At 45.2% G+C, this 15,076-nt stretch overlaps 2 protein-coding genes across 6 annotated transcripts in view; one reads left to right on the top strand and one right to left on the bottom strand.

Moving 5' to 3' along the window:
* The window catches only part of LOC124042112 (tyrosine-protein kinase JAK1-like), a 30,038-nt gene extending 25,763 nt beyond the window's left edge, over positions 1-4,275 (bottom strand). Inside the window, exons 1-3 of one of the 5 annotated variants that reach the window (XR_006840046.1) lie at positions 3,838-4,275; positions 779-974; positions 16-133 (exon numbers count right to left, since the gene is read on the bottom strand). Coding sequence is in view for 4 of the 5 variants with exons in the window: in XM_046360452.1 (XP_046216408.1) it covers positions 16-133; positions 779-962 (302 nt within the window). In the remaining variant the exon portion in view is untranslated. Of the gene's footprint in view, positions 1-15; positions 134-778; positions 975-3,097; positions 3,226-3,837 lie in introns of those variants that run through there. The other 4 variants (XM_046360452.1, XM_046360449.1, XM_046360450.1 and 1 more) reach the window with 4 other exon arrangements.
* Positions 4,256-10,497, top strand: LOC124042113 (leptin receptor gene-related protein). The gene is made up of 4 exons (XM_046360454.1): positions 4,256-4,424; positions 7,102-7,177; positions 7,442-7,628; positions 8,309-10,497. Exons 1-4 carry the CDS (start codon positions 4,409-4,411, stop codon positions 8,423-8,425), a joined length of 396 nt encoding a protein of 131 aa, XP_046216410.1. The 5' UTR covers positions 4,256-4,408; the 3' UTR covers positions 8,426-10,497.
* The last annotated feature ends 4,579 nt before the right edge of the window (positions 10,498-15,076 follow it).

Genomic DNA, 15,076 nt, shown 5'->3' with positions numbered 1-15,076 from the left:
TATCCTAATGCTTACCTCATGCGATAGTGGAGCTTTAAGCGGCTGCTTTCCTTGAAGGTGTGATTCGGAGGGAACCAGATGTTCCTGACCTCATCATACAGGGCAAACAAATTGCAGCAGAGAGGGGAAATGCCTAAAAAAATATAAAAAAAGAGACATGATTTCCCTCAACAAGAACCACCCATGATGTCATATTCATGATCCATGACAAACATTCAAATAAGTCAGGAGGGAGAAGGAAGACTTTTGGAATTTCTCGAGAACACGGTCCGAGTGAAAATATCCTGCTGAATGTTCCACTCTGAAAAGAAGGATACAAAACAGAGTAGAAAAAACTGAGATGGGGCACCAAGTAATGGTGTGTGTGTGTGTGTGTGTGTGTGTGTGTGTGTGTGTGTGTGTGTGTGTGTGTGTGTGTGTGTGTGTGTGTGTGTGTGTGTGTGTGTGTGTGTGTGTGTGTGTGTGTGTGTGTGTGTGTGTGTGTGTGTGTGTGTGTGTGTGTGTGTATGTGCGAGAGAGAGAGAACAGAGTTGGGGAAACATACAGTTTAACCAACAATAGGAACACCTTCTTAATATTGAGTTGCATCCCCCCCTTTTGCCCTCAGAACAACCTCAATTCGTTAGGGCATGGACTCTGCAAGGTGTCGAAAGCATTCCACAGTGATGCTGGCCCATGTTGACTACTTCCTACAGTTGTGTCAAGTTGGAAAGAGCAGGTGTTCCTAATGTTCTGTACACTCAGTGTATGTGTCAACACTAACGTGACTCAGACTCACCGCACTTCTTGGCTGCCTTTGTGCACAGCTCCTCAGCAGTGTAACAACCCCAGAGAAACTCCAGCTGGGGAGAGTCTTCCAGGTAGAGATGGACCTCGAGGCCCTGCACCATTACAGGAACTGAGGTGAACTCGCCCTTCCTCTTCATCCTCATCTTCACCAACAGTTGCCTGCCCACTTCCATTGTCCTGCTTCACTGAATGAGATAAGGTGAATGTTGAGAGGGTGAAGGAGTTGGTTACCATGTGGCTTTAATACATTACATGACCAAAAGTATGTGGACACCTGCTCGTTGAACATCTCAATCCAAAATCATGGGCATTAATATGGAGTTGGTACACCCTTTGTTAAAATGGAGTTGGTCCCCCTCTCCCGGGAAGGCTTTCCACTTGATGTCGGAACATTGTTGTGGGGACTTGCTTCCATTCAGCCACAAAAGCATTGGTGAAGTCGGGCACTGATGTTGGGCGATTAGGCCTGGCTCGCAGTCGGCGTTCCAATTCATCCCAAAGGTATTCTATGAGGTTGAGTTCAGGGCTCTGTGCAGTCCAGTCAAGTTCTTCCACACCGATCTCAACAAACCATTTCTGTATGGACCTCGCTTTGTGCACGGGGCACTGTCAAGCCAAATCCAAACTGGCCTCCCTTGAGAGGCATTATGCTGCACCAGGACAACCCAGAGTTGAGCTCAGTGCAATGCTGATTGGCTAATTTTTTTTTTTTTTTTAATGATCAAGAGAGGAGGCCAAATACTTGCTGGCATCAGTCAATCAAATGCTACGGTGGTAACATGTCATACTCTTTTGTTCCAGACAGCATCAGATACATGGGCTACACATACAGAGACAGAGGGGCGCTGTTTCCCTCACTCGGATGATTTCTCCAGTGAGATTCACTTGCGAATTGACAGAAAATTATGAAAACACAGAGAAATTGGAATCCATGAATACATGCCACTGCGGTAGAAACGCTTTTATGCGCAAATATTGATATAATAACCATCATCTAGGCGAAAATATGTTGTGGTCCTCCCACCACCACTCGGGAAAGCGTACGATTTATTCGGCTAAAGATGAAATAAATGATGAACTTCACAGGGTGTTGAAAGTGCAAGGTGATGAGTTTGATTCTCCTTTCCAATAAATATCGAGAGTCTTATTCTGGTGAAATGATGATTGATGCTTGGCTGCCATTTAACAAGTTAAAATAATCTCGCTCTTTTGTCCATAGTAATCGCAATGTGTAGGCTATACCCGCGAGCTGTTGGCAACAGCTCACTTGCCAATACCAGAGGGGGCACAGTCCCTATATAACGCTAAACATTTAGTGACAAAACCATCAGTAGAGTTGAAAATGCGAAGGAAACCCATGTAACAATGTTTTATTCGGTACATGGGAATTTAACCGCAAAAGTTCTCTAGTAAACACATCTCTAGTGGGAAAATGCGCATATTTTATTTATGTGGATTGTAGATTACTTTCATGAAAATCTGTCACCAATTGGATGGAAACCTAGATACTCAACACTTCGGCGCATTACTTGTGTTTGGGTAGGCTATTAAATACAAAAGAATATGCCTTAAAAAATATATTGTGATAATAGGTAGGTTTCCATCCAATTGGCGAGATTTTCATGTGAATATTCTAAAATCAGCATAAAAACAATATGCACATTGCCCCACCAGAGACGTTTCCACCAAATTGACATGTTGCAGATAAAAGGCTGCACGTGATGACGTAGTAAGTATCTTTTGTGGTTAAATTACCATGTACCGAATAAAAAAATTAAAGTTAAATAGGTTTCCATTGAAACACCTCTACTTACGGTTCTCACAAAAAAAGTTATATAGGGGACCACTGTTATTAGCACGTGCGCTCTAGCCAACATCGCTATCTGTCTGTTGTTGGCTAGAGCGCACGTATAGCCTACATGATAAGATTATTATCATGGACAAAAGAGAAATATTATTTATATTTGTCAAACGGCAGAAAAGCATCGATTATCACGTCACAAGAATAAGACCCTCGATATTTATTGGAAAGGAGCATCAAGCTCATCACCTTGAACCTTCGCCACCCTGTAACGTTCATCTACCTACCTAATAAAATGTATGCTTTCCTGACCAGTCAAAGTGGGAGGACCACACAACATGTCAACGCATGACTCCAAATTCACTTCGATATGTTGGTTATTATATCATTATTTGCGCATAAAAATAACGTTTCTAACTACATGTCTGGCATAATTCATTTTACCGACACAAAAAGATGCCACCTTGTCTAGAGTGTTTTGTGTTGAACGACATTCGGAAGGTTTACCGGAAAATCTTCTGTTTCCATAAGGCTTGTCATTACTTTTTTTTTAATCCGACATGTACTTTACTCACATAAAAGGTTTGATGGAAACCTGGTCAAAGAAACCGAAATACACTGGTGCCCAGAACTCGTGGCTGAACGCTACTGCTCCGCCAAATAATGAATGCACGACTCCTCGTTCCACTCCGCTCACATGCTTTTGTGTAGTATTACAAAAAAATAACTGCTTGCCTCCAGTCATGTAAGATAACTTAGAATTGCATGAAATTAATTTATAAAATGTTTTTTTTTCTGGGACCCACAAATAAAAGTATAGATGAATTCAATAATTTTGTTAGAAAATATATCTTGTCAGTGGTGGTCTTCGAACCCACAACCTTCTGGCCTGCAGCACTGTCAAAATGACTACATTGCCATGTAATGCTTATAAGAACAGTTACTAAAACGGCACATCTACGGCTCGTGTCCGCCCTAAAAGGGAGGCTAAACGGTAGGCATGTTCTCTGCTATCTACTTTAGTTTTTAATTATTATTTTGGGTATAGGGGATGATCACTTAGTCCAGGGAGGGTCACTTAGTTCAGGGAGGGACACGTAAAATATACATTGTTGAAGGGAGGGCCATCCATTTTCATTTCAGATAAGTTCGATTTGTTACAGGTATCTGTCATTATACATAACATACAGTCCTTTACAGTATACAGTTGACCTGTACATGATGAAACGACTCATAATGAAACTCACCTATGTATTGCCGTCCACGAATCTCTGGAAAAACAACCCTGACTTTCACGAGTGCCTCAATATCAATGTACAATTATTATTATGTATTATAATGACTTTCTCAGCATTTACCATTGATAAAGGTGTTCAGTCTTGCGTAATGAAGTTTGCAAATCTCGGTCTTGGGTCTTCCAGGCAAGCGTTGTGTCAATTCCCGAAAACACTTTCGAAAATCCACGCCCAACTACGTCTATTGGTTAACTGATCTAGCGGAAACAGAATGAACCCGTGTACTACTACTACCAGGCTATTTCAATTAGTTACGATCAAATACTTCAATTCAGGAGCAATTTTACAGCAAGGAATATTTTGCACAGTAGGTGTCAAGAACATTCCGTAGCTGAGCTCAATAATAACATTGTGTCATATAAATACAGTGGAAATGGAAAAGTAGACTAAACGCAGAGAGAACAAATGGCTCCTTTAAGAAAGTCAGCTGGTGCAAATAAAAAGTTCGAAGGAGGAAGTAGGAAGTCGTTTACGAACAAACCAAGCACAAAGGAGAGAAATTGACCATTTAAGACATAAGACAATGGCGGGTATTAAAGGTAAATTGATTGATACTTGCTCTACACAACTCTCTTGTTTCCATAAACGTTTTCTCCCCGCCACATTGTGCAACATTGTATCGATTCCACGTATGCTACGAACACTTATTATGGGTCTTGTCTAGAAGGGAGCTTTTGTCAAATTAACGTCAAAAGTAGATTTTTATTTTAGCTAACCTTTACCCTTTTCCTAACCTTAGCCCTATTCCCAAAACCTGCTACAAAAAGTAAAATCTGACGTTAATTTAAAAAATATGTAACTGTTCTAGCCATGATCCTTGTTATGGTGTCACGTATAACTTTTGCTTTGTTATGATACGTTGCCGTGGCGTACACTGTTACATTGAGATGTTAATGTGTTATCCAGTATTGCAATATAACATAATTATACAATGTGCTTATGAATTTCCCTATAATTAAGACTCAAGTACGCGTTATTTGGCTACTTGAGAGTTCGCAACAAATGCAGGCTTGCTTCGAAAACACCGACACCATAATTGCATACATTTCTATTAAAACGCTGCGTTTTCCTTCCGGTATTGCTCTCAGATGCCGTTGTGGTGCATACGTTGATTTATCGAATATATGCGTCAAACTGTCTGCGTAAACGGCTTGATAGAAATTGTAGCAGAAGGTGAATGTTGAACTTTTGTTGCATACATATCAAGATGATGCGTGCTATTTTCCGCAATGACGCTATCGGTGTGTTCGAAAAACATCTCGATCACACCGACAGTGTTTACATTTTTGTACATTTCATTTCAAATGGAACGCTGCGTTTGCCTTGCAGCATTGCGTTGCAGTGCGTTCTGTGTTGTGCATATGTTGGATATGTGCGTCATGCTTGTAACACACCTACAGTGTTTTTACGCAAAGTAGCACGCAGCCACATCAGGATATGTATCCAGCAAAAGTTCAACATTCACCTTCCGTTTCTTTCAAGCCGTCTACGCATACAGTTGGATTTTATTTAACCTTTATTTAACTAGGCAAGGCAGTTAAGAACAAATTCTTATTTACAATGACGGCCTAACCCGGACAACATTGGGCCAATTGTGCGCTGCCCTATGGTAATCACGGCCGGTTGTGATACAGCCTGGAATCAAACCGGGGTCTGTAGTGATTCCTCCAGCACTGAGATGCAGTGTCTTTAGACTGCTGTGCCACTCGGGGAAATAGTAGGCAGCATCTTCTTGATGTGTGCAACAGAAGTTAAACATTCACCTTCTGCTACCATTACTGTCAAACCGTCTACACATACAGTTTAACACATACGTTCAACAAATCCAACATACTGTATGAACCACACAGAACACACTGCAACTGCCTCTGCAACGCTATGCTGAATGTCAAACGCAGTGTTCCATTGAAAATGAATGTAGTTCCGGTTTACCAAAATGCGTAGGGGAGAGCAGTGACTGTCGGTGTGTTCCAGGCATAAGAGCAGGGGAGAGCAGTGATGCTGTCGGTGTGTTCCAGGCATAAGAGCAGGGGAGAGCAGTGATGCTGTCGGTGTGTTCCAGGCATAAGAGCAGGGGAGAGCAGTGATGCTGTCGGTGTGTTCCAGGCATAAGAGCAGGGAGGCAGTGACGGTGTGTTCCAGGCATGACATTGCTGTCGGTGTGTTCCAGGTGAGTAGACTGACTGACGGTGTGTTCCAGGATCCATGCTGCGGTGTGTTCCAGGCATAGCAGTGATGCTGTCGGTGTGTTCCAGGCATAGACTACTGACGGTGTGTTCCAGGATCCATGCTGATGCTGGTGTGTTCCAGGCATAAGAGCAGTAGACTACTGACGGTGTGTTAGGATAAGAGCCATGCTGTCGGTGTGTTCCAGGCGTAAGAGCAGTGAGTAGACTACTGTCGGTGTGTTCCAGGATCCATGCTGCGGTGTGTTAGCGTAAGAGCAGGGTAGACAGTGATGCTGTCGGTGTGTTCCACTAGGATCCATGCTGCTTAGAGTGAGGTAGACTACTGACTAGGGTCCATGCGGTGTGTTAGTGCAGTAGACTACTGACTAGGATCCATGCTGCTTAGTGAGTAGATTACTGACTAGGATCCATGCTGCGGTGTGTTAGAGCGTGCAGTACGCTGTCGGTGTGACTAAGAGCTGACTAGGATCCATGCTGCGGTGTGTTAGGCGTGAGTAGACTACTGACTAGTGGTCCATGCTGCGGTGTGTTAGAGTGAGTAGACTACTGACTGACTCTGTCTGGGTCCATGTCTGTGTGCTTAGAGTGAGTAGACTACTGACTAGGATCCATGCTGCGGTGTGTTAGAGTGAGTAGACTACTGACTAGGGTCCATGCTGCTTAGAGTGAGTAGACTACTGACTAGGATCCATGCTGCTTAGAGTGAGTAGACTACTGACTAGGGTCCATGCTGCTTAGAGTGAGTAGACTACTGACTAGGATCCATGCTGCTTAGTGAGTAGACTACTGACTAGGGTCCATGCTGCTTAGAGTGAGTAGACTACTGACTAGGATCCATGCTGCTTAGAGTGAGTAGACTACTGACTAGGATCCATGCTGCTTAGAGTGAGTAGACTACTGACTAGGGTCCATGCTGCTTAGAGTGAGTAGACTACTGACTAGGATCAATCTTTGCTGGATAGCCAATAAGAACCCTGTCTGTAAAAGTGACAACTGTCTCACCATGTCTGTTTCTGTCGTCCTATAGCGCTGGTTGGCTTGTCCTTCAGTGGAGCTATTGGCTTGACTTTCCTGCTGTTGGGCTGTGCACTGGAGCAGTATGGGTATGTATTTTGCTTCTGAAATCTGTGAAGACACTTGTTAAATGGGACCACATATGGAAGTTAGTGGTGTAGCTAACTCTGATGCAATGTGTCCCGATTTTTGTCCAAGGTGGTTAACCCTATCAGAGCAGTGGTTAGTGTGTTTCCATGCTGGGTGACCCAGGTTCAAAACCGGCAAGGGGTGTTATGTTCTGCGTCTCTGATTAATTAAATGAATATGACCACAACTGATTTGAACCGGTTTTGTTTTCATTGTTTTCTCAGGGTGTACTGGCCTCTCTTCGTCCTCATCTTCTACATACTGTCTCCTATCCCCACCTTCATATCCAGAAGGCTCAGTGATGACAGTGATGCAGCCAGCAACGCATGCAGAGAGCTGGCATGCTTCTTCACTACAGGCATTGTGGTGTCTGCGTTCGGGCTTCCCATCATACTGGCCCGGGTTGCATTAGTGAGTCCTGCCTGATATTGTCAATGGCCAATGACTGTCATGTGTCACTTTAGTTGCTTATGTCATTATAAGCTGATTTAGGATCAGTTTAAGTGTTGATGCTCATAATGGTCATAATGACTTGGGTAGGTGAAGCTGATCCTAGAATTAATGTAGTTGTGAATGGTAGCTGCTGGTACGAGTCCTGATGATACCCAATAATAGCTAAGGTAACTGAAAGTGGCTCCCGAGTGGCGCAGCGGTCTAAGGCACTGGTAGAGGCATCACTACATACCCTGGTTCGATTCCAGGATGTATCACAACCGGATGTGATTGGGTGTCCCATGGGGCCGTGCACAATTGGCCCAGCGTCGTCCAGGTTTGGCTGGTGTAGGGCACGATTGTAAATAAGAATTTGTTCTTAACTGACTTGCCTAGTTAAATAAAGGTAAAACACTACACCTATATTACTTGTTAGCAGAGCTGTAGTTAACATCTAATACATCAAATTGATAGAGCACAACCAGTGACTGCTATCTAGGTTTTGTTCATAACGTCACGCAACAGAAAAACGTTTGACAACATTTTGCGGTGGGGGGGGGGGTGTAAAAGGCCATTTTTGTCATTGGACAGGTCCAGGAAGTCCCTCCCCCTTTTAATTATTTCTGGTGCCTAATAAACATGGCCCTGTTCTCCTCCAGATCCAGTGGGGGGCCTGTGGCCTGGTGATGGCTGGCAACGCTGTCATCTTCGTGACCATCCTGGGCTTCTTCCTGGTGTTCGGCGGGGGAGACGACTTCAGCTGGGAGCAGTGGTAGACCGTCTGGATCTCTGGCACCATCCCAAATGGACCCCCTAGACCCTACGCCCTATGGATTTGACCGGTGCAAGCAATATGGTAGTAGCTTCACCCTGCCCTCTGATAGGCTAGGTGGAAGTTTCACCATATTGTTTAAACCAATCAAATCTACTCTGATCTCTAAAAGTGCATAGGGTGTAGGGTCTAGGGATCGATTGGGACACAGAGACGGAGGGAGTCAGTCATTCCTGTTATTAACAACAAGGTTACAGTGGTGGACGGCAGATATGATAAACCAAAAAGCTACTACGGCCTAACGTCGCTACTAACTGACGTTTTAAGAAGCTGATGCTGACTATTTAATGTCCTATGAGAAAGGGGGGTGGCACTCCTGGTTAGTGAGGAGGGGGTGGCACTAAACAGGGTGTCTGGGATGTTAATGGACACTGCGATGTCTGTCCTTTTTTTCCCTCTAGATACCTGATCAGTTTTTCTTATAGTATTCGCTCCAATATTCTCTTCAACCTTTTTTTTTGCTTTACCTGTCCCCTATGCTGAGGGAGAGTCATTGAAAACCAGTGTCCTGTCCAGCCCCCCCCCCCCCCCCCTCCCTAGGAACTTGTTGATCTCAGTGAGAAGACTGGATAGGTGTAAGCATGTGGTGAAATATCACCAAGGGGAAATGTTCTTTTAACGTCTACACAAGTGTCTAGGGCTAGAATGGTTGTTTCTGGAAAAGGCCCGCCTCTCTACATTCATATCTATAAAGCTAGTTTAAGGATGATAATAACTTGTATGTGTGTTATGAGGGATACTGTTGAATGATTTTTTGTTGTAATCACCACTACGCCGTCTGTGTCCACTTCATTTAGGGAGTATTCTGTTTGTTTGTGGAAATCTTATTTAAGCGTAAGCATTTCAAATGATCTACTCATTCTTACAGCTGATTGTGTGTGTACCTTATTTTGTTTGTATGTATCTATTTCATATGATCACTTTGGGTATGACTTACATTTACATTTTACATTTAAGTCATTTAGCAGACGCTCTTATCCAGAGCGACTTACAAATTGGTGCATTCACCTTATGACTTCATAACCATGTCAAGGTTTCTGTGTGTAGTTTGTTGTATTCAACATGTTGCCCTTCTACAAATGTTTCCACCAATACCAAAGGCCATTTTTAAGAAAATAAGGTAGACATGATTCATTCACCCCACTAAGGTTTCTGATGTGTCTATGATTATGAAACACACAGTTCATATTAATTATGAAAACAACATTGTTATGCCATTATAAGCTGGTTGTCTTCACTGACGACAGAGGCTAACATAAGAGATTGTGAATCATTGTCTACATTAGTACAGGAATGTTGATTTCACACATGGAATGTAAACACTATATACTTTGTGTTTTGTAGACCAGGTCTGTTTGTGTTCAAATGAGGTGCCCACATTTGTATTCACCAAAAAACTAATTGACAAGTGCCTGTAAAATCGATTTTTGTTTTGTTTTACTTATTCAAAAACATTTTTATATAACTTATAAAAGTGACTTTTTATATTCGGTACTGGTAAAGCCTGAGAATATATATAGTACATTAGTGACCAGATGTAACCAAACTACTTTATACTTAGCCCCAGCAACATGCAATCACTAAATATAAAGTAGGCCTACTTCCAATCAATGTCTTATTTTCACTGAAGGGTCTATTGAAGGGTGTTTCAGAGAGAGTGGCCATATGCAACAACAAAAAATATGACTTTCCATTTCACTCGTGTGTGTATAATTGATACACTTCTGCATGTGTAATAGGACAAATATAATCACCCACCAAAGAAAAACATATTTAACATTTCTACATGATCTTATCTCATGAATATAAACATTGTTTTAAGAGCGATCGTTCATTATGACGCCTACGTTGTTGCACATGTACTGTAGGCGTCAACTCGAAACTTAACACATCACTTTCAAAACACTAGAGGGCACTAGAGACCTGTTTTTAAACTGACAAAAAAACTATACAGTCTGTTTTCTAACATGAATTAAAACACTATTGAAATAAAATATTTCTTTTTTTTTGAATATGTCAATATTTCAATGGCCATTTTTTGAGTCCAATATTTTTGCAGTTTTACATCACAAAGGAGAGGGAGAGAGCATTGGGACAGAAAGACCACAACACAAGTGTAGTTTGCTGGCACGGTCACACAGGAGACTTGGTTAAGTAAAGAGAGGTCCATTTTAGGAAAACTTATTACTGAATCAGATATACTTAGACGTATTAATAATGGTACAGTTGTTAGTTTCTTCTGAGATCGTTGTACTGTATGCAACATTTAACGAATTGAGTGATATGCTGATTTAACTCGATCACTTGGACACTTTATGTTGTTGTTGTAGTCAACCACAGAATGTATTTCTATACAGAATCATTGTATCTGTTTACCATGGCCATTCCCTGACTATTATTCATGGATGGAACGTTTTAGTAGACACCTGGATTTACACAGCAGCCATAATGACTAGAGAAATCTCTGAAGAGCTCCCCATGGGAGAGAGAGCTGGAGAGGGATACATAAAGAGACAGACAGAGGGAGGATGTTATTTGGAGACTAACCAATTGTCAATTGGAGCCTGACCCTAAATTCAGATGATAGGTCGAAACATTGTTTTTCTTTGGTATGAGACATCACAAATAGACTTAACCTTTCAATCTAATCCATTTTTTTGTTGTTGTCATGTACACAGTTTACAGCAGGTATAAAAGGTGCAGGGAAATGCTTGTGTGCTAGTTCCCTCAACACTGCAGTACAATAATCAACATTAATAGGTCAAATACAAAATAACACGTAAAAGAAGATGTAGTATGTTTAGTACACAATACGATATACAGAATAGATTGTGAATGGATTTGCAGAATAGATCATGAACAATAGGATATATAGAACAGACCATGAACAATAGGATACACAGAACAGATAATGAACAAGGTACAGCTAGGTTCTAAGGTACAGCTAGGTTCTAAGGTGCAGCTAGGTTCTAAGGTACAGCTAGGTTCTAAGGTACAGCCAGGTTCTAAGGTGCAGCTAGGTTCTAAGGTACAGCTAGGTTCTAAGGTGCAGCTAGGTTCTAAGGTACAGCTAGGTTCTAAGGTGCAGCTAGGCTCTAAGGTACAGCTAGGTTCTAAGGTGCATGTCTGCGCAGGGAGACAGCTAGGGTCTAAGGTGCATGTCTGCGCAGGGAGACAGCTAGGGTCTAAGGTGCATGTCTGCGCAGGGAGACAGCTAGGCTCTAACGTGCATGTCTGCGCAGGGAGACAGCTAGGCTCTAAGGTGCATGTCTGCACAGGGAGACAGCTAGGGTCTAAGGTGCATGTCTGCGCAGGGAGACAGCTAGGGTCTAAGGTGCATGTCTGCGCAGGGAGACAGCTAGGCTCTAAGGTGCATGTCTGCGCAGGGAGACAGCTAGGCTCTAAGGTGCATGTCTGCGCAGGGAGACAGCTAGGCTCTAAGGTGCATGTCTGCGCAGGGAGACAGCTAGGCTCTAAGCTGCATGTCTGTGCAGGGAGACAGCTAGGCTCTAAGGTACATGTCTGCGCAGGGAGACAGCTAGGCTCTAAGGTACATGTCTGCGCAGGGAGACAGCCTAGCTGTTCAGCAGTCTGATGGCCTGGTGGTAGAAGCTGTCTAAGGTACATGTCTGCGCAGGGAGACAGCCTAGCTGTTCAGCAGTCTGATGGCCTGGTGGTAGAAGCTGTCTAAGGTACATGTCTGCGCAGGGAGACAGCCTAGCTGTTCAGCAGTCTGATGGCCTGGTGGTAGAAGCTGTCTAAGGTACATGTCTGCGCAGGGAGACAGCTAGGCTCTAAGGTACATGTCTGCGCAGGGAGACAGCCTAGCTGTTCAGCAGTCTGATGGCCTGGTGGTAGAAGCTGTCTAAGGTACATGTCTGCGCAGGGAGACAGCCTAGCTGTTCAGCAGTCTGATGGCCTGGTGGTAGAAGCTGTCTAAGGTACATGTCTGCGCAGGGAGACAGCCTAGCTGTTCAGCAGTCTGATGGCCTGGTGGTAGAAGCTGTCTAAGGTACATGTCTGCGCAGGGAGACAGCCTAGCTGTTCAGCAGTCTGATGGCCTGGTGGTAGAAGCTGTCTAAGGTACATGTCTGCGCAGGGAGACAGCCTAGCTGTTCAGCAGTCTGAAGGCCTGGTGGTAGAAGCTGTCTAAGGTACATGTCTGCGCAGGGAGACAGCCTAGCTGTTCAGCAGTCTGATGGCCTGGTGGTAGAAGCTGTCTAAGGTACATGTCTGCGCAGGGAGACAGCTAGGCTCTAAGGTACATGTCTGCGCAGGGAGACAGCCTAGCTGTTCAGCAGTCTGATGGCCTGGTGGTAGAAGCTGTCTAAGGTACATGTCTGCGCAGGGAGACAGCCTAGCTGTTCAGCAGTCTGATGGCCTGGTGGTAGAAGCTGTCTAAGGTACATGTCTGCGCAGGGAGACAGCCTAGCTGTTCAGCAGTCTGATGGCCTGGTGGTAGAAGCTGTCTAAGGTACATGTCTGCGCAGGGAGACAGCTAGGCTCTAAGGTACATGTCTGCGCAGGGAGACAGCCTAGCTGTTCAGCAGTCTGATGGCCTGGTGGTAGAAGCTGTCTAAGGTACATGTCTGCGCAGGGAGACAGCCTAGCTGTTCAGCAGTCTGATGGCCTGGTGGTAGAAGCTGTCTAAGGTACATGTCTGCGCAGGGAGACAGCCTAGCTGTTCAGCAGTCTGATGGCCTGGTGGTAGAAGCTGTCTAAGGTACATGTCTGCGCAGGGAGACAGCCTAGCTGTTCAGCAGTCTGATGGCCTGGTGGTAGAAGCTGTCTAAGGTACATGTCTGCGCAGGGAGACAGCCTAGCTGTTCAGCAGTCTGAAGGCCTGGTGGTAGAAGCTGTCTAAGGTACATGTCTGCGCAGGGAGACAGCCTAGCTGTTCAGCAGTCTGATGGCCTGGTGGTAGAAGCTGTCTAAGGTACATGTCTGCGCAGGGAGACAGCTAGGCTCTAAGGTACATGTCTGCGCAGGGAGACAGCCTAGCTGTTCAGCAGTCTGATGGCCTGGTGGTAGAAGCTGTCTAAGGTACATGTCTGCGCAGGGAGACAGCCTAGCTGTTCAGCAGTCTGATGGCCTGGTGGTAGAAGCTGTCTAAGGTACATGTCTGCGCAGGGAGACAGCCTAGCTGTTCAGCAGTCTGATGGCCTGGTGGTAGAAGCTGTCTAAGGTACATGTCTGCGCAGGGAGACAGCTAGGCTCTAAGGTACATGTCTGCGCAGGGAGACAGCCTAGCTGTTCAGCAGTCTGATGGCCTGGTGGTAGAAGCTGTCTAAGGTACATGTCTGCGCAGGGAGACAGCCTAGCTGTTCAGCAGTCTGATGGCCTGGTGGTAGAAGCTGTCTAAGGTACATGTCTGCGCAGGGAGACAGCCTAGCTGTTCAGCAGTCTGATGGCCTGGTGGTAGAAGCTGTCTAAGGTACATGTCTGCGCAGGGAGACAGCAGTCTAGCTGTTCAGCAGTCTGATGGCCTGGTGGTAGAAGCTGTCTAAGGTACATGTCTGCGCAGGGAGACAGCCTAGCTGTTCAGCAGTCTGAAGGCCTGGTGGTAGAAGCTGTCTAAGGTACATGTCTGCGCAGGGAGACAGCCTAGCTGTTCAGCAGTCTGATGGCCTGGTGGTAGAAGCTGTTCAGCAGTCTGATGCCTGGTGGAGACAGCTGCTCTAAGGTACATGTCTGCGCAGGGAGACAGCCTAGCTGTTCAGCAGTCTGATGGCCTGGTGGTAGAAGCTGTCTAAGGTACATGTCTGCGCAGGGAGACAGCCTAGCTGTTCAGCAGTCTGATGGCCTGGTGGTAGAAGCTGTCTAAGGTACATGTCTGCGCAGGGAGACAGCCTAGCTGTTCAGCAGTCTGATGGCCTGGTGGTAGAAGCTGTCTAAGGTACATGTCTGCGCAGGGAGACAGCCTAGCTGTTCAGCAGTCTGATGGCCTGGTGGTAGAAGCTGTCTAAGGTACATGTCTGCGCAGGGAGACAGCCTAGGCTAGCTGTTCAGCAGTCTGATGGCCTGGTGGTAGAAGCTGTCTAAGGTACATGTCTGCGCAGGGAGACAGCCTAGCATGTTCAGCAGTCTGATGGCCTGGTGGTAGAAGCTGTCTAAGGTACATGTCTGCGCAGGGAGACAGCCTAGCTGTTCAGCAGTCTGATGGCCTGGTGGTAGAAGCTGTCTAAGGTACATGTCTGCGCAGGGAGACAGCCTAGCTGTTCAGCAGTCTGATGGCCTGGTGGTAGAAGCTGTCTAAGGTACATGTCTGCGCAGGGAGACAGCCTAGCTGTTCAGCAGTCTGATGGCCTGGTGGTAGAAGCTGTCTAAGGTACATGTCTGCGCAGGGAGACAGCCTAGCTGTTCAGCAGTCTGATGGCCTGGTGGTAGAAGCTGTCTAAGGTACATGTCTGCGCAGGGAGACAGCCTAGCTGTTCAGCAGTCTGATGGCCTGGTGGTAGAAGCTGTCTAAGGTACTGTCTGCGCAGGGAGACGCAGGGAGACAGCCTAGCTGTTCAGCAGTCTGATGGCCTGGTGGTAGAAGCTGTCTAAGGTACATGTCTGCGCAGGGAGACAGCCTAGCTGTTCAGCAGTCTGA

The sequence above is a fragment of the Oncorhynchus gorbuscha genome, linkage group LG08 (assembly GCF_021184085.1).
Source record: "Oncorhynchus gorbuscha isolate QuinsamMale2020 ecotype Even-year linkage group LG08, OgorEven_v1.0, whole genome shotgun sequence".
NCBI classification, from domain to species: domain Eukaryota; kingdom Metazoa; phylum Chordata; class Actinopteri; order Salmoniformes; family Salmonidae; genus Oncorhynchus; species Oncorhynchus gorbuscha.
Note: the sequence above shows the minus strand (reverse complement) of the source record. Positions and strands in the feature narration are given on the sequence as shown.